This window comes from Apteryx rowi, unplaced genomic scaffold (assembly GCF_003343035.1).
Source record: "Apteryx rowi isolate R43461 unplaced genomic scaffold, aptRow1 scaffold_179, whole genome shotgun sequence".
Classification (NCBI taxonomy): Eukaryota; Metazoa; Chordata; class Aves; order Apterygiformes; family Apterygidae; genus Apteryx; species Apteryx rowi.
The window spans coordinates 919,989-944,903 of NW_020448074.1; the positions used below are offsets into that span (position 1 = coordinate 919,989).

The window sequence follows — 24,915 nt, forward strand, 5'->3', positions numbered from 1 at the left end:
GCTGGAGATGTTTTAGAAAGCTGGAGGTGTAGCGAGCCGGCATGGAGCAGATTGTCTTCAGCTGGAGAATGTGTTGAAACTAAAAAATTATTTCTTCTTACTTGCTTATAAACATTAGAGGTAAACAGGTAAAATAGATATAACAAATGCAAAACAAAGGGTTTAATGTTGTAATTCAAATTTTTCTTTTTTTTGTAGTCTCTCATTTTCATCTGGTTAGTAAAATTCTGAATAAAGACAGGGAAAGGAAGATCTGATATTTCTGATGTGAAAAATAAGCATAGTGTGTGAGGAAAAAGGCATGACAGGTCCCATAAAAACAGACTGGGCTACAAAAAGCAGCCACCAGCTGAGGAGTAAGATGCTCTCGTGAAGAAATAGGGTAAGAAAGAGCAGCCTTTCCCATTGTGTCTGCCTTTGGAAGGGAAAACCTGGATATGTTCGCAGTATGAACTAAGTGACAAAAGCAGTATTTTACACTCTGAGTGTGATTCCTTTACTGTTCTCACCTAGTTCTAACTTCTCCCCTTTAAATATAATTCCATCTCCCCCTGCTGTTCTCTAAAACTTGCACATGTCCTTAGTCCACATATGCCATCATTCTTTGGTTACACTTTCTATTCATGTTTAACTCTGCCAATCCAAGCTCTATCTAGCATTCAACTTCCTTTCCTTCCTTCCTTCTCTCTTTCTCTCTTTCTGTCTTTCTTCACAGACTACAAATAAATCCCTATATTCACACAGAAATCTCTCAGGTCTTTTTTTCTTTTTAATAAGTACCACACAAGAAAAAATGTTACAACTCCTAATGACTTTTAAATAAGTTAAGTAAGTGTAACTGACCTTTTATAATATCTTTGTCTGTGACTGGGTCAGGTCAACAAAAAAGGAAAGGCAGCACATATCATGGCTGTATCAGAAATAGAAACTGAGTTCCCTTTGCCTGGTACCTTTTGATTTCTCTTTGATTTTGCAAGCTCTGGGATGGGATATTGACTATTCCATAAGTCTTCTCTGGGGGAGAAAAATTGAAGTAGTCCAATAAAAGACGTTCTTTTCTTCTCAGTTGAGCCTCCTTTAGTGCCTGCAGCCTACCTGAGAGTGCCAGGCTCCCACGGGCAGCAGAATAAACTGCTGCTCTCAACGGTGAGGTTTTACCCAAACTTCTTGGTGGAGCTGGGATGTTCCTGATGCAATGGAGAGTTCTTCCTGCATTGCTTCCAACCTTGCATCCTGCAGGGCCATGTGTAGCCCGTGTCCAGGGGAAACCTTCAGGACAGATGCTGAGCACAGAGATGACTGCCCACCTGTGACACCTGGCACGTCCCATTTCTCACCTCCCCACAGCCTGACCTGTCATCTACGCCCCAGACTCATTGCCAGTTCCCCCAGGCCTTACCCTCTCCCTTTCACTCTCTGCCTTCTTCCAGAACATCTTGCACAAAGCCCCAGTACAGCCCAGTCAGCTCCAACCTCACATGCACCTTCAGGATTTCCCTCTCTTGCCTGCTGCTCTCACAAATGCTCACCTTTTCCAGTGAGGACCTGCAGATCCTAGAGCTGCAACGCAACCATTTGTTTCCACTTCTCCCTATTTGTTGGCCGTTTTAGATGCTGTGCATGCAAGGGTGGGCTCATGCAAGTGTAGTGTGTAACTAGAGGTGATGCGTCATCACCTTTGCATTGCCTGACATAATTAGTAGCAGTTAGTCCTGGCCAGCTGCCTTTACAAACCAAGCAGGGTACAATCATGCTGCCCTCCCTTTGTCAAGGAGCTTATTTGTTCTTGCAGTGAAAAATTGCATCTTGCACAAAGCCCCTAGTAYATCCTAGTTAGCTCTACAAGCCGTTGCCACCCTGAACACTTCAGATGGCTTTGACCCTGCTGCAAGGTTTCTTATGTCGTGCTAGAAACTGTGGAACAAATTTTCTTTTCATGTAAATTTGAAGCAGCTGCTTGAAGTAAGTGGAAGTCCTCTATATATTTCCCCATGAGATCAGAAGTTATATATTGAAGGTATTCAGAATTGCTCAAGGATTACTTTAAATTATGTCATAATTACATTGATTCATTTCCCTTTGGAAGCTTGCCTTTAGATGTGCGTGGTCTGGCAAGCTTTTCAGTCAGTTAACAAGCAGACAGAAGCAAATAAAAAAACAAGCAGTCCCTTCCCCCATCCTGCCAGAGAGAAGTCTAGTTTGGGAGCTATGTGGAGCTGTGGAAAGCAGTCATTTTGCTTCAAGCATGCCCTTGCATCCAGCGTTAGCCTTCACCTTTCCTTCACTGTTACTGGGGGAAGTAACTGATAGTGATCAACATGATTTCCTGGGCATAGAACATTCAGATTTTTATTATGATATTACCAGGACATGTGTTTGTGGATAGAAGATATATATATATATGTTTAGCCTCAGAATATAAACTCTGTAGAAATGGTATATTACCTGCATGAAACTGAAAATATGGGTGACACACTGTGCAGGATTGGGCCCAGCTTTGCTTACAAATCAGCTTGATGATGAGGCTGCAAAAGTTATATTTTCACTGCTTTCACATACTGAATTTATTAGCTTCTTGAAATTGATTTTGGATGCCTTTCATTTGCCATTGGGCTGAAGTCAAAAGCAAAAGGATGATATACCACATTTTGCTCACTCATCTTTTTATTGCCCAACTATTGGTATTGAATAAAAGACATTCAGTGTGTTTCCCAAAGGAGACAGAAAGCACATTTCATTTTCTTTTTAATTGATGGAAGTTTAACTGAATGCAAGTCCTGCAATCCTCAACTTCAATATCCAGGTAGCAGTTATAAAGGGGGTAGAGGGGATGGGGACTGGAATTCAGCTTGCATCAGGGCTGAAAACAGAAGCCAGAGGGCTGTCAAACTTTGTACTGCTTTATTTGCTGGGAAGGGATGGTGGTGCAAAGTTAATATCGATGCAGCAGTATGAAAGTGTTCAAGTAGTTATCTCTGGGAAGGTAATGTGAACTCAGCAGTATCATTGCTTTGATCTTTGGTTAAAGTCTTACAAAACTAGATTGCTGTTTGATTGACAACCTTGTCAGAGAGTGAATGAAGACTGACACTCTAATATTGAAAATGCAGCGTTTACAAAACTTAAAGCTGGAGTTTTCTCATGACACTGCTTCTTTTGTGGAAGACTGAATTTCACATTTATTTTTAAATAAGTGTATACCTTGCTGTGTGCAGCTAAAACTTATGATTTTAGGCTGCTGGTTCACAAATACTCTAATGTTTGATGCAGATGTTTTTATAACAACACTACTGTCAAAATGTATTTGAGAAACTAGGAGTTATCATTTGAAGTCTTAAGCTTGCTGGTAGTTATCACAAGTCAGTACCAAATAATGATTGATCTGACATGCAGGTGATCAAACTGACACTGAGATGGCAGGCTGCAGCTTGATTTAGGTAGTGTGTCTGGCAATTTCTGAGCGAGTCCAGCAAAAGGATTAAAGGGTTCCCACCATATCGCCCTACCTTGAGATAGGTCTTCTTCAGCTATTGCTTATTCCTGGAATTGTCCCCTTAAATACCACAAAGTGGACAGAAGCTGCTAAAGGGAGAGTTAATCTGCAGAGTAGACTACTTTCATGCTGGTATTTTGCTTAACTGCCAGCTCTCATCCCATTCATACCTTATTTCTTGCTGACCAGTCCTGGATGTTCTGAGTTCCTGTCCTGAGTTCAAAGTCTGCCCCACCTTGGTGTCCAGTTAATCAGATTTTTTAGACAGATTCTAATAATCTCCAACTAATGAGCTGCTCTCCTGATGCAGCCCTGATGCAGTGGTTTCCCATCAGACTTGCCTTTCTGGTCAGGGTAGTCGTGTCTTGATCACGTACAGTGTCTGCCAGCCTCCTGTCACAGGGTCCACCCCGCTAGTTAACTCCAGTGCTCTTCAGTGACTTTCACCAAGGTGAATAATGGAGATCTACCATGTGTCCATCAAAGGCTGAACTCCCTAAAGTGTACTTTACCACAATTTGCTCAATTTCTTCTTTTAACTGGACAACATAATATATTTTGCTCAGCTAGTCAAAAAAATAAAAGCTGCAAGCAACTCCCACTCCCTGTTTTTAGGTGAAATGACATCAACGTCTATGATTTAAGTAACATGTAAGAGGGAAGCAGATTGTGTCTATTTCCACATCAAAATACCTTAAGCAAGCAAATGTTTCCCCAAACAAATAATCTTATATCATCTAGATGTGTTCATGAAGAGACTCTGGTTTAAAAATAGACCTCCAAAAGATTTGCACAGAAGGGGCCGATGAGCTGTGCTACAGGGGGTGGGAACTATTTAAATTGCCTTTTCTGTTGAAGTCAGTGTTTTGTGAGACTACACCATCAGTGTTTCCTGACCTTTTGATTCTCAGTTTACTTCAGTATTGCTAAATCCAAATGCGGTTCTCTCCTTACATCCGATATATTCAGGTCATGTGTGATATATGAATGCGTGTGTGTGTGTATATGTATATATGTGACATTAAATATCTATATAAATATGCATAAACACTTGCAATGTGATAGGTATGTAATACAATATCATATCTTTACTAAAGTGTCCTTTGTGCTTATTTATTATTAAAAACTGTTAATTAAAAAGACATTTTGAAAGCCACTTTAATCAGTGTGAAAACACTGACAAAAAAAATTGCATGGATTTGTTCACATTTCATTTTACCACCTTTCCCTTGCTGAATATAGAGGATTAACATTTACCTGAAGCCATCCAGCTTTGCTGAATAAACCTTACGTTTGGCCATATTTTCAAAGTGAACATGTATAAGCCAGTTATGAGAATAATTACCATTTCATGATTTGAAATCTGCAAATGACTAATTTCAGAATGAAAAACATATGTAGCTATGCTGATTATGCAGAATAAATTATTTTCAAAACCCACATTCATATAGGTACATTTTTTATTGTGTGGAAAATGCATGTGCTCAAAAAAATAATGATCACCTAAATTTTGCTGTAAGCATTTAAAAAATATGTATCTGAAATTCCTTTTGAAAAAGTCTGCAATCTGCTTCCGTAGTACAACACATATGGTAAGAAAATGTTGCTTGCAAGCCAATAACTGTTTTTAAACAGTTTTCAAAATTGCACTCTATAATAGCTCATGTACAAAAATTGGTATTTTTTATATTTTATAACAAGCAGCTTAATATTTTCTAAGCCATGACGAATTTCTCCCTAGATAATTTTTAATGTRATATAATAGGATTAGTTTAGCTCTCCCTAATTTATTTTATGTACATAGGCATTGGTGGTGTATTAAGAATACTTTTGAATCATTCTAGTTCTGTCTTATTGCCTTCTTTAGTCCTTAGAGGAATCTACAAATATCCAGGTAATCACTGTTGAAGACTTTTTTTCTGTTCTTTTTTTTTTTTTCTCTTACTGAATGTATGTGTGTGTACATGGCACATAACTTAGATATTTAGCAACCTTTCAATTGCTATGATTTTGATAAAGCATTTCTGGAACTTGTTGTATTTCGATTAAAGATTTACAGCTCTCGTTTTGCCTCAAATCTCATTTTTAAAGGCCAAAAGAGAAAAAAGAATCCTAAACCATAAACACATTAACTAAAATATCTATAGTGCCTTCAGTTAATGGTATTTCCTTAAAGCAGATAAGTTACTGAGCCCCCTTTTAAAACAGGAGTGTTAATTTACTGTTTCCTTTCATCTGTTGAAACAATTACTTTTCTTTTTTGCCTTCAATAGTTTGTTCTGGTCGTTAACATTTCTGTAAAATGAAGTTTGAAAGGTGCTTTTAATGTTCAGATAGACTGCAGTGCACATTTGGCTGTTAAAATCAACCTACTTAAGGCAGAACTAATGTTTAACACTCACAGCTATTTGAAGTAGTTCACTGCCCAGTTTAATGGTGCTGCCAAGGGCAATGGTCACATTTCTTGCTATTATATTTTGGGGGGTTTGTTATGCCAGCAATAAAGACAATCCATGATATTTCTGAAAACATTGGCTTAGATCTTAAAGACATCATTTTTTCACTAACAAGCTATAAACTGTGATTTCTTGGGGAACAGCAGGCAAGAAATGCTAACCCTTGTTCTTGGCCACGTACTCCATTTAGGAGTGGTAGCTGCATGCTACGACGTTAGTGCTGAATGACTGTTCATGCAAGCCTTGTTGAAAAAGATCTAATCAAACCATAGTAAAACTTTGGTGATGGGCAACTGCACAGGAGGAAGTGGTCCTGTACAAGGAGAACTGGATTTTGCATTTTATAAAGTATCGAGGCAATTTTAAGGCTTCCGCACTGGTAAGTGAAGAGCAAGCCTGAGTTGTTCAGCCTGGCCTAGTGGTAGCTTGGTGCAGGGACCGGTCCAAGGACACTACAGTCGAAAATCTAACTAGCTCTTTGGGTAGTGGAGTCAACAGAAGTTTTGCTCTAGTCTTCAGTAAGGCCAGTGGGAAATGCATCCGTGTACATTATGAGTGTATAACTGGACCCCGAGTGACAAATAACTAAATGAGTGAATGGAGCATATACATGGTTTCTGTTCCTATCTGAGTTCGTATAGCAAAATGGCTGCTTTTTCTTGTTTGATGAGCAAGAACAGACAGAGAATTTAAAGATGAAATAATACACCCTCTCAGCCAGAACAAGAATTATATATATTTACTAAATAGTGAGTAAAATCTTCCCCTTGGCTAGTCTAGTGCAATTTTACAAGCTTCAACAATGCTGAATGGAAGTTATTGAGAGGTGAATTTGGCTCATTCTTTTTATGCTTTTAATAAATACCCAAGGGAAACATAGTTGTTCAAGCAAAATGAAATACAAATAAACAGAATTTATTCTTAATAGGCATTTTAGGGAACTTGGAGCTTGAGTTTTATTCAGTGGTTTTTTTGGTACTTGCCAGCAAAACTAAAATATTCATATAAGCTGTCAGTTCTCTAAAGTGAATTCATCCTTTCTAAAAAATAAAGCTAAATATAGATTCACTGGATAGAACAGAAACAATGTGAGACATAACAAATGACATTTCTGCTCCAAAGTATATCATTGTAATGGACCATATTATTCTGGACTGTGGATATAAATGATTTTTTTTCACAGCATCCTGTAACAATTCTTGAGACACAGTCATGCACAAAACATCATTTGTAATTATAGCAGTTTGCCATTTTCATCTACTCCATTCTTATTTCTCCTATTATTGATTGATAATCCATGTACTTCAACCTAATGAAGGTTCTTTATATAGCCACTTAACAGAAGTTACTACTTTTCAGGATAACATTGCAATTTTTTGTTTGAAGGAAGAAGAAAAAAGTTTAGTTGCCTCACAGTGTGTTTTTTCACATAGATTCTCAGAATGTCACTCAAGTCCCACAGAGAAGTCAGTGGAATGCTCTTATTTGAATAAAGAAGAGTTTAGTCTAAGGAACTGATTTCAGATTAATCATTGCCCAAACCTTGAAATAGTCCTTATAAAATATATGATTCCCAGTTACAGTTCTGTGCAGAGTTTGGAGGCACCTCTTTTGGATCAACAATTATTTTGACTACCAATTATTTCCTCTTTAAAACATTTTTTTCTGGCAATCTGAAAAAATTTTAGTTTCACAAAAGGTCTAATATTTGTCAGTTTAAACAAATCATATGGAGAAATTTCTTTTTTTAACATAGTTCTAGACTACATATCCAATATACATGAACTTAGATACTTTTTCTCAGAGGTAATGCAACTTGATTTTAAGTCAGTATTTATTATTGGAGAGGATAAATCCAGACGTCTTACATTATAAATGCAAGAACGCATTTTATTCTTTGAAAACAACTGAACTGCAAAGGTTCCACATTGCTTCATTAATCTGAATGGAGATTGGCTCTTGAAAAATACATATTTTATTTTGTTGCTTAGGATATATGTATGAAAACACCTTTCCAGGTAAGATTCATGCTTCATTAATATTTTGATCCCCTGCTTGTTTTTGATCGGCTATGGACTTGCTTGTTTGCATAAACCGCTCAGAAAATAGCTTCATCACTTCCGGCTGCAACAACCTTTGTGAAAACTTTGAAGCTCAAGTGGCAGTATGTACAGCATCAATACCTTTCAGTATTTTACAAAATGAGCTGATTAAAGCTGATGCTTTCAGTTTAGAACCCTGCCTTTTTAATAATCAATTAAAACATTGTTTCATTGTGTTTATTCAGCGTGTAGAAAGCACTGCTTGACATGTATTAGACCTTACATAGCAGTACACAGCTGTAGCCCATCCAGCATTTTCCAAATGAGTTTGCACAAGGAATAAAAGATTGCCATCTGAGCAACACTGGAGGGAGACAAGAGCAGACAAAAGGCAGTTAAGTGCTACAAAAAAAGAAAAGGCCCTGTTGAGATAGAAATTTCTGAGCAAATGCCTCAATTTACAGGGAGATACTGTAGCAGGCAACGTACATTGATTTTAGCACATAATGTACATTGCATTTGGGATTCATTAAGCTTCATTTTCTGCACTATCGTGAATGGGTATGTCAGCTACTCTCTCAAGTAATGCACAGTTTCAGAGCAAGGAGGTAGAATAAACCAAAGTGAAAATATAATATGCCCCACAAAGAGAGTAAGCCAGTTTTAAGAGGAAAATGCTTTGGTCACTAAAAGCCTAAGTCATAGTAGCATTAATCAAAACCTAAACATTTTAAAAGGAGTTTATGCTTATAGAGTTTCTAATACTACTTACCAACATCAATAAGTTCACGCTCCTAGCTGACCTGCTAGAAGTCCCACTGGAAGAATAGATGCACTAATGACGTACAGAGCCTTTATTTTTGACGTTTGGAAGAAAATATGTAGACTACTGTCTGATACTTTTATTCTTTTTTTTACTGAATATGGGCAAGGTATTTTTCTTTTTGTTCATGGTGGCTTTTGCATTTGTAGAGGGAGGTCGCTTAAGATGGTTCTGTTTTCTCCTCACTCTGTTTTTTCTTGGAAGCCACCTGCAGAGCTCTCTGCGGAGTCCTTCATGGTGTCTCTAGCCTTTGGCAGGATGGCTGCCAAATGTACAACCCCTGGGAAAGTGGCAGATCCATGGGCCTGGATTTCTTAGCAATCCAACCAAATCCAAGGGTGATTTGAATGCTATTTGGCTGTGAGTGAGAGTTCTGGAGCACTGTCTTTCCGCATAGTTTTTTTTGGGTTGTATTGTGTTTAGTTTGTACCTTGTTTTGAGTTGAGAAGCATACTAGTGCAAGAGATTTATCAAAAATATAAGTTTTTGTTTAGTAAGGATGACTGCAGTGGCATTTTTTGTCTTAAGTTCCACTACAGATAATAGTGACTTAGAGACAAAAGTTTCATGAAACCTGAAAAACTTTCTCAAAATTTTCATTTCTTCAGTGCTCAAGCTTTTGTGCTTTGGCTTCAGCAAAAATTATGTTGTTATTAATGGTATTAGCCTAAGCAACAGGGGTTTACTGCCAATATTTTCTATATGCCACGTTACATAGCAGTCCATTAACTTATGCACCTTGCTGTTGGTTGATGGTTGATGTAGGTTGGTGGTACAGAAGATTGAGGTCTTGGGTAGAGATAAAGAGGAGAGGAAAACTTTTGAGCAATTGGTGGAATTCTAGTCCTGCACTGGCTTTTTAGAGGAAGACCTATGACCCTGGATTTAGCTACGTATAATATAAATACTTCTTAATTTAACACCTATTTTTCAAGCAGTGTTTTGTCGCATATGTGTACAGGGAGTCACTTCTAATGAGGTAAACAGTGAAGATGGTGTGTGTACTTCCTAGGTCAGTGTTTAAAATGAAACCCGGAGCATATGGCAACATAACCTCCTCAGGGGCCGAACACACCTCTTAAGCTGATCTGAAGGAAGAATACAGTAAATAAATGTCAGACAGCTGCTTCTTTTTGCTCAGCTTTTCCTCTTTATTTTCTTTCCCCAGTGTTTGGTTTTTTTTGAAGAGTTCAGAATAAGTGACAGCAGTAGATGTAACAGTTATTAGGTTGGAAAGTGGTGGATGTGGATTGCTTGGTGGTTAACTTACATTTATACTCTGATCACAACTGCCATTTGGGTCAGAATTCCCTTTTGACAGATCGGTTGTGAGCTAGGAAAACTTGTCTTTCCCCAGAGCATCATGTAATGATTTGGTGGCAAAGAGTTCTGCTATGTTGCTATGGACATACAGCACTCTGCACCGAGAGCTGCTGTAGTACGGATATATGTGAGTCTAATCATTCTGTCACTAAGATGTAGTATCCTTAGACCAGGACAATGTTTTATCAGAGGGCTTATTACTTGTCCTCTTGGTCTTAGATGAAAGGAGGACTGGGATAAGCAAAATTCTCACCATTTGTTAGCCCAAGAGAGGCTGGATTGGGTCTGTAATCTTTAATAGCTTGTGGGAGATACTGGCAATACCTAAACTTTGGCACCTAGGAGTCCTTCAGAGCACCTAGGACTGGCTAAACCCTGCAGTGGGACATGGAGCTACATCATCTTTGCTCCAGGACCCTGGTTTCTGTGGCAAGTAAGCAGAAAGGTGGCAGTTGTGCTGCAGCCAGGTCTCCGGTCTGCCTGACAGTGGCAGGTGGGACTGAAGGACTTGCTGTGTGCAAAATGTAAGGTCTGAGGAGCTGGCACGTGATTAAAGTTYTATTTGAAAGTCTACAAAAGAACTGTGTTGGAATTACAATGGTAACAGCTGTAACGGTGAACTGCTACCTAACCAGTAGAATTAAAACACTTTGAAGTTAAATTAAAAAAGGATGAATTTCTCGTGTTTCTTGATAATCAGTGTTTATAAAATCAATGTATAAAATCCATATATAAATTTAAATTCAAATGCTAGGATATATTTCTTTGTTGACATCTGAAGAATTCATAATTCATTCAGAAGGAAACTTTCAAGGTGAGCCTCTCTCTTTAGATGTACACTTTCCTATTAAGGCAATCATATTTCTCCTAGCGATCAGTTTTGAAAGTTGTCTTATTTCTGAAGTGCAAAAATCATGCTGGTGAACATCTCCCAATTGCGCTCATAATTATTTCTGATTAAAAGTGCCCTGGCCTGACAGCACCAGGGAAATTAATAGGTGAAGCTTTCTACAAGTTTTAGAAGATGAGCAAAGACATACTCCCTCTTAAAATTATTTAAGCAGGTGCTGTGGGAAGCCATTGCTTTTATAAGGCTCTTCAGATGTTTACAGCAAAACATTTTTTCCCAGTGATTGAATTTTTCAAAGTACTAAAATACCATGGAGAAATATGTTTCCCACCAGTTTTATGGCTCCCTGGATGCATTCTATACAAACCTTGTATCTGCTTGGACACAAACACTCTATTGCAAAAAGATATCTTGCCATTTTAACAAGCTATACTGCTTTGAAAGGATACACTGCATCACCAATGGGAATGTCAGTACCTTAAGAGTAATACTTCTTTAAGGGTACTATTTTATTAAAGCAGACCTCAGTAATTTGTTCCTGACTGTTATACACTCTTATTTTATTAAAGGTATTTTACGTCTGTGGAGGAGATTACTACCACTCCTATTTTCTCCACTCTTTGGCTTTAATGGATGGTGTGGGATATAATATTTATTAAGCCTAAGCAGGGGAGGACATAATAGCAGAATTGTCCTTTATAACCTATTTTATACAGTTGTAAAATAAACCTTAATAAAGCAGGAATAATTATCCAGGAATAGGAAATGGAGTACTCTGCCTGCTTCAAATATTTGAAGTATTCTGAAGATTTAACTGCTAGTTATACATATACTTTAAGAAATTGAACTTAACAGTAATAATATTGATATTAGTGTGGTACTATTTTTAAACATATTAAGAGAGATGAAGTATCTTGTGTGTCATAATTACTGTTAACATAAACAATATAATGCATAACTATTTATCATCTCTATATAGAGTTAATGGTCTATAATCCTACAGAAGAGGAACACATTACAAAAATACTTGTACTTTTTAACTTTGGGTTTTGACTTTATTTATCTGTATTCTGATAGCACCCAGAGTCACACTTCCATGCTCCCAATGAATTCTGCTGGTGACTGAGCTTTGGTGTCATTGAATAACATTGTTTCTTATTGCTCATTTCTGCATGCTTTTAGATTTACTTCTGGCCAGATAGGACTTACTTTTATTGCTTAGACCCCAGAAAGCAATGAGCGTCTTGGTTCCAGTCCATTTTTGCCAGAGGTTAGGAATGCAGACTTTGAGGAAGAGAACAATTCCGTTTTGAGCACTGGGTGTATACTTTGCACACACATAACGCATGCACAGTCGGCATCTGAATTGTTCCCTGGGCAAGGTAGACAACTTAGAAAGCGTTTCCTGGTGACAGAACTGCAGCGGTGGCAGGCTCGTGGAGCTTCTTGGGAGCAAAGTGAGGGCACAGGCATCCATGCCATACTAGTGAAAATTTGGTCCCACTGATCACAGGTATCTGGAAGCATTTATGTATYTGTATGGGTTTTGTGAATAGGAAAAAAATGGAATCTTTCTAATGAGATATGTTTCAAATTATTGGTTATTACTACTAAATACTGCAGTAAAGGGAGTAGATGATGAAGATTATTTAAAAACCCAGTGTATATTTTTATTAGAATGAGCAGGACATGAAAGAGAGTGCATAGCCACTGAGACACAGAAGGTCTTTTTACCAAGCACAGCACTAGGCCTGTCAGCTCTGGGGTACAGTCTTGCACTGACGGTTCTGCAGGGCTTCAGCTTGAGAACTGTGTTCACAGAGCTAACTCATGACGGTGTGTGCCTCGCTCTTTGGGCAGAGCTGTGTATGTGGCCTTTTGCAGGCAGCTGCGGGCCCGTTGTGCTCATTCTGCAAGGTGCCCCTCGGGGAGATCTCTCCCGTCCAGAAGCCAGGTAGCTGCAGTGCGCATGGTGCTGTGGCTGAGTTATTACCCTTCTGCCTCTCCCTCCTTTCCCGTTCCTGCCGTGCGTGGCTGTTGGATGCACATTAAAGCACGGTTTATTAATTTGAACGTGATGCCTCACTAACCACAGTTATGTTTGGACTGGAGTTGTCTGGCATGTACTGGCAGAGGATGTAGGCAGAGCAGGCTCAATGCTGTCTGCAGAAAAGCAAGTTGACGTCCCTGTCTGCCTGGTTGGAATTGATATTCTCCAGCTAGCTCTGTCTGTCTGTGCTTTTAGGCTGACAGTTTAGTTAACAGAAGTTTCTTCAGCTTGAACGTCATCAACTTGTTCCTATTTATCTTCATCACATACAGCCTGTGCTGCTTCTCTTTGAGGGTCGTTATTATGCAATAATTTAATTGTTCTGCTTCTTGGTTGGTTTTTGTTTTTCTGTTTCGTGTGTGATTTCTCTTCTTGGTCGCAGCCCCTGAAGCCTGTCTCAAATAAACAAGGGAAAGATTTTTTACTAATGCAGCTTTGTGAATAAGTGATTCCTGATCAGCTACTCCAGAAGGACTGAGAGAGCAATTCCTGTCTTTCCCCTTTCTTCCTGATTTCTTCCTTCTGTTGTCCTATTTTTTTCATAAATGAATATTGTGGAAATGATTGGGACTAAAGTTATTACATTAATTATCCAAACTGACATTTTTGCAGTGTGTGAAAGGACAGGGTGGTATGTAAAATAGATGCACTAAGAACACCTACAGTATGACAACAAGTAGCAGGGTAATTGCTGAAAATGAAGTCTTTTCTGCTATCCCTTCCCTTCAACATCTGTTGTTCCATATGGAGTCATAAATATTTGCGACAAAATAGTTGAAGAAATAATCTCAACATTAATAGAGAAAAGCTGAAACCACCAAGAAAATTAAAGAATCTATTTTTTTTCTTGGCAAGTTCCACCTACCTATCCTCATCTGACAGTTTAAAATTTCCATAGAAGAGTAGTCTGACTACAGTGATATCTAATAATCACCGTGAGAAAACCCTTGTGAATGTTAATAGGACAGTTAGCTGAGAAAAATTTTGTAACCTCTTGATTATGGCCGTGAGTAGGATTTTGTTTATTTGGTTTCACTTTCTTCCGTTCTTCCATGTCATGATTCTGTTATTACTGGCCTTCTATCRGATGGTTCACGTTTTCACTTTTCTCTGTGGTCAGGAGAAATAATGCTTCATGTCTGTGCGAGGAAGGACAGCTTACTATTACTAGCTGAAAGTAACTAGTTGCTTAAAATTGCCATATGGAAAATACAGTTTGATAGCACTTAACCTTCTGTATGGATTTAAAAGCTGCTCAGTAAAGGTCACATAAAGCATTGTAAAAAGGTTTGGAATCCAGATTACCAAAAACTGCCTGAGGAGCAGCTCACAGGAGAAAGCTGGTAAAACGATAACACAAACTATAAACTGTAAATAATTATAGGGCATATAAGACAGTATTTTGGAAGGATTTTTATGGATTTATTAGTAGCATTAGTTGTATTTATGACTTTTGTTAACAGAATTTTAGTCAAGTGATATGAGTTGCATTTGTTTTTATTAATCTGTACATATTGAACTTCAGACTGAAGCTATTTTATTTGCAGTAAAACACTTTATGCTAGTTCTGTTGTTTGGACAGTGAATTACTGCACTTCTCAGTTTCTTTTTAATATTTTAAACTAAGTACTTCATCTAACTTGGGTCCTTTTCTTGCAAAGGTTTGAATTAATAAATTTTTTTCAGATATTTTTACTGTCAGTGCCATGCAAACATCAGAGTATATTGTAAATATGTTGAAGTTATAAATAGGTATAATTTTCTGTGTCATTAATGAGAGTACATTGATGAAAATGTCAAAGCTGTATAATTATCTATGCATCCCTTGCTAAAGAGTGCAAAGATAAAGACTATTTGTAAACTGTAATTTCAGCCTTTTCTAGTGAAATTTTCATTTCAGGATTTCTCTGCTTTTGCCTCCTTTTCCTATTCAAACACTAAGTGCCTGCTTTATGACGTCCTTCAAGAAACGCACCCTCATAATTCCTGAGAACAGGTCTACAGAAAGGGCAGTATATGTATTGCTTGCACAGTTTGCTTTCTTTTTTTTTTACTGATCCAAATATTCAGTTTTTCCTAAGCCAGCACATTGCTCTAAATGATAAAGAAATGGTCTACATTTTCCCCCGTGTTGAAAACAATGAAAATGTTTTATTAAAGACTTGTTCAGAACAAAATCAATTGATTTCAGAGTGCAAGGGTGAGAATAAGCTGGGAACTGGGTACCCTGATGTGGAGGATAGTTGATGTTACTGTTTTGTGATAGTTTCTGAAGCTTTTAATGCAGCCTGGAAATGTGTGTGTGTGTGTATATATATATAAATATATATATATATATATAATGATTTGATACTGTTTTTTATAGTGAATAGTTTTTATGGCAAAGCTCACTAGTGAAAAATGCTTGTGTGCTATCAAATTGTATCAGTCATTCGAAAATGAAGTGAAGTCTGATTTAAAGCTAGTGCACTGGATTAATCAGCTACTCCCGAACAGCATTCATTGACCCTGTTCATTCAGGGACTGTAATTAAGAAAAACAGCAGTGACTTTAAATTTGGCACCTGAATCACAAGGTTAAAGCAGTAAATTTCTAGGTCTGCTTTGTGCCAGGTTAAGAGGAGGCATCTCTTTTCTCACTGATGAGCAGAAATGCTCAACTACTAGCAGAGAAGCAATGAGTGAGGGAGAGAAAGCAGGCAGAGGGTTATGGAGGATTTTCAGAGTTGTTAAGACACTGAAGAAAGATAACCCTGTCCTTGCAGACTTACAGATATAAAATATTTGAACTAAACAATGCTTCAGATTCCTATTTTTTAATACTTAGCTTACTGTAGAAGAAACAAATTCTGCTAGTTTCTAGTTAAAGGACCATAGAAGTTGCCAAGGTTTGAAATTAAATTAGGAAGGAATCTCACTTTTTTGGGAAAACAGTGCTTCTTGCAGTCAAAAATTAGGACTTAGGCCCTAATTCTGCCGAACTGCCCATATTTGGACACTACTGCCTATTGCTGTCCTTCTGAAGTAGATACACAATTGGAAGTCAGGGGACCTCTTGACACTGTAATGATATATCTGGATGGATGATAATGGATGATTCTGTAACAATTTTGGGCCAATAATGCTATTTCAAATAAAAACATAGCATCTTATTTTTAGCACTTACAACTCAGCTGTTACTGCAGATGCTCTGTTTTATTTTATTAAAGGTCATAATAGACCATTAGAGCATCTAGGCTGTTCTTCAGTAACTGTGGGCCATTAAGTGTAATCCCCATAACTAAATATGAAGGTCAAAGAATTATAATTACAATAAACCATTTTAATCCTTAGGTTTCTAAATTGTATGCCACAGGTACTGAATAGGAGTAACTCACATGCCATCTGTGTCCAAAAACGTATTATTAATGCTGGCTGAAGGCTTTCTGAGATCAGATCTCTTGGATAGTAACTAACAGATCAATAAACCTAAATTTCATATGAATTTTGTTACTCTTTTCTCCATATGCCACATACTTATTTCACACATGAGTTATATCTCATGTTCGATAAAGTATTTGAGGTGAGGCTTACATATATTGGCTATACAGCTCCTGAGCAGTTTTGAAGTGTATGTGAAGAACTAACTTGGTGGTCTTAAAAATGTTTAGCAATAACTATGTAAATTGTAGCTTTAGTGTTTCTAGCTTGTATTCAGAGTGATGTGACATGTCAAGTGTATCAGGTATATGAATGATGGATTCAGAAGCATGCCTTTTGAAAGAATAGAAACCTGCCAGTTAATAAAATTGCCTGTTGGTTTGGGCTTTGCACTGTCATGCAGGGAGCAATTCGCGTTGCTCCTCTTCCCAGTGCTGCATTTAGTCCATAGGTTGGTGCTTCATTTTCCACTCCCAATTTCTGCAATGTAGGCAGAAGATGGAAGATAAAATACTTCAGTATATTGGATTGACAACAAGAAACTTTCTAGCAGCTTTACATGTGCTTTCCTGTGATAATATTCCATCCACTGTGTGTTTCTTTTCTCTGCAATATAATTCTTGCTTTTGTCTATTCATCTGGATGCCAGCTAGAAATTAAAATAAAAAGACTGCACTCTAAATGGATTCCTGAATGCTATTATAAAGCATGGCAGGTGTAACAAACAAGCTCAATAAAAGTAGTTCCCACTTTGCTTCAATAAATGGAAAGGTTGTTTGTGTCCTTGGTTAGATAGTAGTTGTCCCAGCTTTATTTCTTGTTTATTCTATTGTACTATACATGTGAGTGCAGCTTTTAGCATATATATCTTTAGTGTTCTTTAAAATCAAAATGCTTAAATCAACATTTTTTTCTATTAAAGAGATGCATTTGATACAATCCACAAAATACACTTCCAACGTGTCATTTTTAATTGCTTTACCAGTTAGGATTTCTCAAGCCTAGCTAATAAATTTCTGCCTAACTGTGCACTTACGCAGAATATGAGCAAAATGTAGACACCATTCAGATGTGAAGACCTATTACAAGATTGAAATAGATTTCTAATGCATTTATCATTCATCTTTGCAGAGTGTGATTTCAATCAGAAAAAAAATGATGAATGGTTTGACAGTTTCCACCCATATAGGCTAAAACATAATATGCTTCTGCTAGTTTTCAGCTATTACAGACTTTAACATGCAATGTGACCTTGGTCTGCAAAGCATGTTTGGTTAGCACAAAAACTTAATCATAAGAAGTCATAAGTAGAATCCTTCTTCTTTACTGCCCTTTTTCTGGGACTTGGAAATTTATTGCTTGTGGGACAGGTAGGATATGAACAATGGGCCAAATAGAGTCCAGGGTTATCTCATCTGTGTGAAAACTGCTGCTGAAAATCGATGTGACCTCTGCTACACTGTCATCCCAATTCCCACCCTCTGTGTCCTATTTGTCTTTTGGTAGAAGCTTAGATCTGTGTGCTGTCTCTATGTGTCTCTCTTGGGCCAGATTATCAAAATGAATCATTGCCTGCATACCTCTTATATTTCTATTTATTTTCCTGGTGTTGACTAGGTCTGATGAAATATGATTCTTTTTGCATTTGATCCTCACTGCAGCAAGCAGCACCTAATTTAGCTGTGTCTATCTCTTTAAAGAAGAGTAATACTATTTTGAAACTTCAATCTACTGTACAGTAACATTACAAACCATAGACCATGCAACCTGTCTCCACAGTCAATAGTAATTTTCCTTTCAGCCAATTTAATGTTATTACTTTCATCTCCAAATAGTAGAGATTTCTAGAAATTTCAAAGCAGCTACAGTTTTCTGTTATGCATACTTTATGTATTACTTCCTTTTTCAAATGCCACTTTTGTTTAGTCTTTTGTGACTCCATGGCTTAGATATTATTTCTGTGTAGCATCATATGCAAAAACTAATTAATTTTAAAAACTGTGTCACTGATATAAATTATTTAAATATGAGGAACAAAATGTATCTGAATCAGCAAGAACTCCATGTTCTGAGTATGTTACCGGAGTTTTTTAAAAAGGGATCATTTAAATTACATAAACACAGCTCTAAAGTGACAGATACATAGATGTGAAGAGGTAACTGGCTTTTGTTATTATTAATACTGAAGAAACATTATGAAGATGTTCCAATTTATGAACTCACTCACAGTGACAACAACATGCTTCCTAAACATAGATTTCAGTGAATACTTGAAAACTGCTATTGCTCCTGGGTTAGTTGGCAGTAAGAGTGTTTTAGAAACAGCAAAAAGCTCGCTGCTCAATAGGTGCTTTTAGAATTTGTTAAACCAGATAATATTGCTGCTGTAAAGACACCATGGTTTAATTTGTCATTTTCAGATTCTGTCTGTATTTTTTGAAGTGAGAGAGGGGGGAGAAGAAGCCTTTTTGAATATGGCGTGGTCTAATTGTAAATCCCAGAATTGGAATGACCAAGGCACTTGACAAGTGAAACTATGAGGACTGGGTGTGCAATTGCCCTTAGGAAACACATGCCTCATGAACTTACGGTCAAGCTTTTCTAAAAAGCTTTCAAGCTTTACTAAAAAGCAATTGCTGTGAAGATAATCTTCATGATTTCTGCAAGTGCCAAAGAAATTAAAGAAACATATTTTATATAGACTGGTTTCCCTGGAATGTTACATTTTTTAGCATTTCAGAGTAAAAATAATGTACAAAGGGATTTGAGAGAAGGGGATATGTCTGTTATCCTAAAATGTAAGGATCCCCCTTTCTTATTATCCTATTCTAAAATGTTAGTTCATTGGCGATTCATAACAAAATTTGAAGGATTTTTGAAAAATAATTATTACTGTTACTTCTGTTTGTGTACACACTGATCCTGCCAGTGGGCAGTATGATCTATCACAACCAGATCTACTTCCAGCAGCGAGGGAAGGGGAAGCTGCTAGGTGCCGGTTCTGCAGTCTGCGAGCGATGCCGCAGCCCAGCGACGTGCTGCGCCGCAGGAGCGGGCCCGGCTCGGCCAGGCCGCCGCCGCCCTGCCGACGGCTCTCAGCCTCTCGCGCCTCGCCCGCGACCCTGCGCGCCCCCGTTTGCTGCGTGCTCCAGAGAGGAGATAACTCAGCAAAGCATTTTTGACTGCGGCCTGCGACRAGAAGGGCTGACAGTAGCGAGGTACTTGTTAAGAAAACCCGCACTGACGCTTGCCTGACAACCTCGAGTCAGTGCTAGCTAAGCAAGAAAGAATGACTCAGTGGAGATTATATACTGCTGAGTATGGGAAGCAAAACATTAAAGGAATAAAAAGATGTGATACATTTTTGGATTAGAATTTTTTCAAGGTTATAACAGCAAAAAATGTTCATTACAGAATAAGAGACAGGATAGAAAGGCATTCAGATTTAATGAACTGTATAATACTGTTATAATTCTGTAGTATAATTCTGTAGAATATGAGATCTAATAGTATATACTCTGTTATACCTATATTACAGTCTTCTATCTATTTGTTATTGTTCTGCTCTTCTGCAAACTTGCCTTAGCTACAATCATGGCTGCCCAAAGACTGAAACAATGTCAATTTTACTAACATGGTTGTATTTTGACTTCCAGGTAAACAGAATACTAGTTTCTAGAAATTACATTTACCTATATTTCCAATGCTTTCTGATGTTGCTTTTAAACATATCTTTACAGAAGAGGTCCAAATTGCCATTCCAATAATGAAACCAACCTTAGATAAAGTCCAACTGGCTGGACAGGCCTTGCCTCCTGGATTTCCGGCGCCATTTCTTTTTGCTGATGGTCTTTCATCAGTAGAAACGCTATTAACCAACATTCAGGTAAATTATTCTCCATAGGGCCAGACTGTCATGACAGATAAAATGTATTTCTTTTCCATCTCTTTAAAAAGTTTCAGAAACTATTTTGTATCTGAGATTCTATTTTTTTTTTTTTTTTTGTTTAAAGTAATGCTTAGGTTTTGACTACCTGGCATTATCGATATTAAAAGGGTTTTATGCATTGCCTATTTGACTTAATAGTTGGCAATAATGGTCATATTAAAATTCACCAGTCTCATTATTCCTCCTTTGCTTCTCCTTGCAGTTGACCGAGGTCGGAAATAATATGGCACTCCATTTGTAATAAACCACATCAGTAGGATGAGTTTGCAAAAGCTATTTTAAATGATTCCACGCAACAAAATTGCTCATAGATTATAAGATATAACATTCAGCTACTTAGATGCTCAGTTGCACTCAAGGACTAGAGGCTTCTGCTTTTAATTCTTCTGTTTTCCTAGAGGAAGTAAAAGAAACAAGTGGATGAATTTTCTCACTGCTAAACAAAATGTTATTTTCAGGTCTTACATTTGTGTGTGTTTTAGGGCCTACTGAAGGTGGCTGTGGACAATGCCAGAGTCCAGGAAAAGCAGATACAGCAGGAAAAGAAAGAGTTAAAGATGGAGCTTTGTAGAGAGAGAGAACTAAGAGAGAGCTTGGAAAGGCAACTTACAGCTGAGCTGCAAAGCAGAGGTGAGTGAATGAAAAATGGAGTTTAGATATCTATTAAATGTATAACCCTTTGGCATTTCCAGCTGGAGCTTTTGAGGACTCAGTTAACTGACATTCATACTCCAGTGTAATGCAGCAGTGGACTAGCACTGGTAATGAAAGATTTAAATTTAATAAAAACAGAATGAAGCACACTTTTCTGTAAGCAGACAGAACAGTGACTGAAGGATTATTTCCTGGAGGGCAACTGGCTGCAGAATTTTGGCCGATTCTTTGGAGGAAAGCTGATTCAGTTGCCTGGCTTTCACACATATTATTACCATTCTGCCTGTGTATTCCCAGCCTGATTTTTTCRTTTGACACCTTTAATTTCTTTTGTTTCCTGCTATTATCCTCCAAGCACTGAGGATCAGTCTTATTTTGAGAAAGATAATACATCTGTAGTTTGTGTATTTAGAGGACTTTTTTTCATTACCTTACCACTTATCTAGCCCACATTTTCTGAATAATTGTGATTTCTGTAGTTTAGATGCTGGTCAGCTAGTTTTTCTTGTAGATAACAACATTGCAATAAAATAGATCAACTACTAGAAGTTGCCTATGCAGGATCTGATGAAAATAACTCTAGATAATTTGTTTTCCATCATGAGAGTAAGTTACAATAACACTCCTGATATGGGGCCCCCTAAGGCAACACCATGACTCTTTAGAAACTTTTGATAATAATAAGCAATTGAATGCATAAATCTAAATTTTTCACTATGATATTGCAGAGAAGGCAGTATTCTTTTTAAAATTCAAATCTTCATCTAAAGGAGACGAATAGAAGTTTATGTGCTAAAAGCTACTTCTAGATTACATCCATGAAATCGGAAAGATAAAACTAGATAAGACCAAAAATGTAACTGCCAAGTACTATCTGCCTATGCATTTTGAATTGAGATTAGGTGTGTGGAACAGACCTGTCTACAGCTCCAAGGCTCAGAAAAGAGGCTGACAAAGGAGGACACTTTTAAGTCAAGTTGTGAAGGGTCAGTAAATACTGTTGAAGTTGTTAAATTGCAGTGGATGTTCAGAATTGTTGCATCACCCCAGTTTAAGTGCAGATGAGTCTGCTAGCCTTCTGTAAAACAAAATTTATTTCTGTGTAGGCAGACAGCACACTGTGCGCCTCCTGAGTCACATTTAAGTCAACAACAACCTTAAGTCATTCACAGACTTTGCTGGCTTCTGGCTCAAAAGAGAATTTCACCAATAATCAATAGCTTTAAACTTGTTTGTCTTTCAGTACATTGCCACATCCACATCTTTATTATTATAGAAAGCTGGAGTATCTTGGAGTAACCCTTTATCACAACGGTTGCTCAACTTTCCAAAGCTACATTCTCCAGATCACATTCTGGCGTTCATAATTTATTCAGTTTCCTGCCCATACAATTGCATTCCTTTTTTTTCCCCCTGACTGAAGTGTTCACAAATCCAACAAGATATGTAAAAGCACATGTGAATTCAGATGAACATGTGGTCACAAAAAATTATGAAATCATGTAAATACCTAATGATTTTCCCAGAATTTTTCCAACTTTCTTAGTGATTTTTCTAAGAACATTTTTGTGGCTTGAAATTCACGGGTATCTAATATACAGAAGAGGTAAACAAAAGGAATCACAAAATATTGCCAGTGTAAATTTAACTTTAACAATACTTGTGAACAATATTTGCCATAGTGTACACTAGAGAACTTCACTATAAAGTGGACAGTAACATAAAGAGGGCATTTATTTTTGAGCTCAAATTTTTTTTTAGACTATTAATTTTACTTACCTTTTCTAGATCCATTGCTTCTCTGTTTCATTCAGTAATGTATCCATGGCATAAAGTACCACTCTACGGAATTTGGCTACATATATGAATTGAAGCAGAAGCACTCTTATATTACAAATTTTTGCGATGACATTATCCAGTTATGAAAACAAATCCAATTAGCTTTACACACAAGAAAAAAAAATCTGGTGGTTATTTATTAAAAATAAACCAATTTTCACTACCTTCTTAAAATAATTTGAAAATTTCTTTTGCATTTTCTAAAAGTTGTAATTACAATAAAAAGTAATTGAAAAGTAATTGTAAGTGTTTTACATTAGCTTTCTCTATACATACAATAAATATATGCCTGAAAAATGCTATTGTTTTACCAAATTTGTAATGTAAACAAACTATTTCTTTATAAAACATACTAGCATGTCCTACTCGATTCCCATAATTTTTTAATGCTACATTAAAAAAAAAGACAACAACTAGGCTGATTTTGTACAACTGTAATCCATGCTCAGCTCTGCCTCCTGCTCCCAAGCTTGTTTGGCCAGCCTGGATCAGTGAAGCCTCACCTGTTTTGCCCTTTGCTCTGGGACCACTGGGGTCTGTGTCAGTCTGATGGAAATAAAGAACTGCTGTTCAGCCCTTCCAAAAGCATTCTCCGATCCTCTCTGCAGGCTGGGATGGGTTTTGCAACCGTAGCACTTTCATACGGGCTGGGGTGTGTTATGGATGTGGTCGTTGACCCCTTCCAGAGCTTGCTAAAACGTGTTCTCCTGCTAGTTCTGAGAAAGGGGAAGTTGTGGCCAACAGCCTCGGCTCAGCCACCCTCTGTCAGGGAAATCAGACATGAGCTGGCCCACACCAGATTTCCTGGAATGAGAGCAGAGCCCGAGAAGAGAGTATTTCCCAGGTGCAGGGCATGCTGAACAGAAAGGTGCTGCTGGCACTATACAGATCCTACCAAACAGTTTCAACCAGGGAAGGTATTTGCAAGTCATGTAAAGAAGAGCCATAAGAGAATATTTTTGCAGCACTGGTGAAAGAACAAGTGTAAGAGTCCATTAAAGATAGTTTAATAAGGATAATCAGGACAGTCTGTTAGGCCAGCAGGAGTACAGGAAAGGTGGTTGTTGGCACAGGTAGATATTTTGGTTTTAGTTTTGGTTCAAGTAATGGTAACCTGGTGCTGGTGAACAGCTTAAATTCCGTTTTATTGCTTGAATTTATATAGTTGAGGGAATACACTCAGAGCTATTGTCAGCAGTTCCCAATGAAGATATGGATCACCTGGCTATAATTAATATTATATAGTTTTCTAGTTATAGTTTGAACTTTATTTATAGTTGGGTTTAGGATTAAGGTTAGTAACAGAGATTTGTTTTCCACCAGATCTTATATGGCTGTACCAATGATCTGTGGATGAACTTGTCAAGTCAGTGTTTCTGCTTTCCATCTCTAAAAGGGAGAAAATGAGATGACTTTTTGTAAAGAGCACTAAGATCTATTAGTGCAAAGCCATACAGAAACACTGTATTATTGTATCGCTACCCATTTTTAGGCCAAACAGCTAGTTAGTATACAGAGTCTTACACAGTGCTTTGGTTAGAAAAGAGGAATTGCTAATGCAGAGACTGTAAACAAGGTCTTGATTTACTTACTATTGTTACAAACCTGTTTTTCAGGCCGCTTTCTACCTGGGAAGTCCCTTTTTAGTTTCTCTCTGAGATTCTTACCATGTGTCCAATGCTTTCCTGTTTGTCTCCTTTCATTGGCTTCCCCTCTTTTTTCTCTCGCTAGTGACAGAGGGAAAGTACTCGTGCTCACAGATATACTTATCTTCATCAATACTTAGCTCCTTCTTTATGTATTTATCTTTCATTCAGTTATGTATCCACTTAACTCAGCTTCTCAACAGCCTTACACATGGCTTCCATCTTGAGCAATACTTCTCGTTATTTCAGTCATCCTATTCCAAAATTGACCCAACTGCTGCTCCGTTTTTGCCAAAAGCTTTACCCTTACCCACCTAACTCCATGGGGTTTCATTCTATATACCATAGTTATCAACACTCCCAATTTTCAA

At 37.5% G+C, this 24,915-nt stretch overlaps 1 protein-coding gene across 1 annotated transcript in view; it reads left to right on the forward strand.

Moving 5' to 3' along the window:
• The window catches only part of DACH2 (dachshund family transcription factor 2), a 164,132-nt gene that overhangs the window by 121,414 nt on the left and 17,803 nt on the right, over positions 1-24,915 (forward strand). The window contains exons 7-8 of the mRNA XM_026061264.1: positions 20,197-20,342; positions 20,888-21,035. Coding sequence (XP_025917049.1) covers positions 20,197-20,342; positions 20,888-21,035 — 294 coding nt within the window. The remainder of the gene's footprint in view (positions 1-20,196; positions 20,343-20,887; positions 21,036-24,915) is intronic.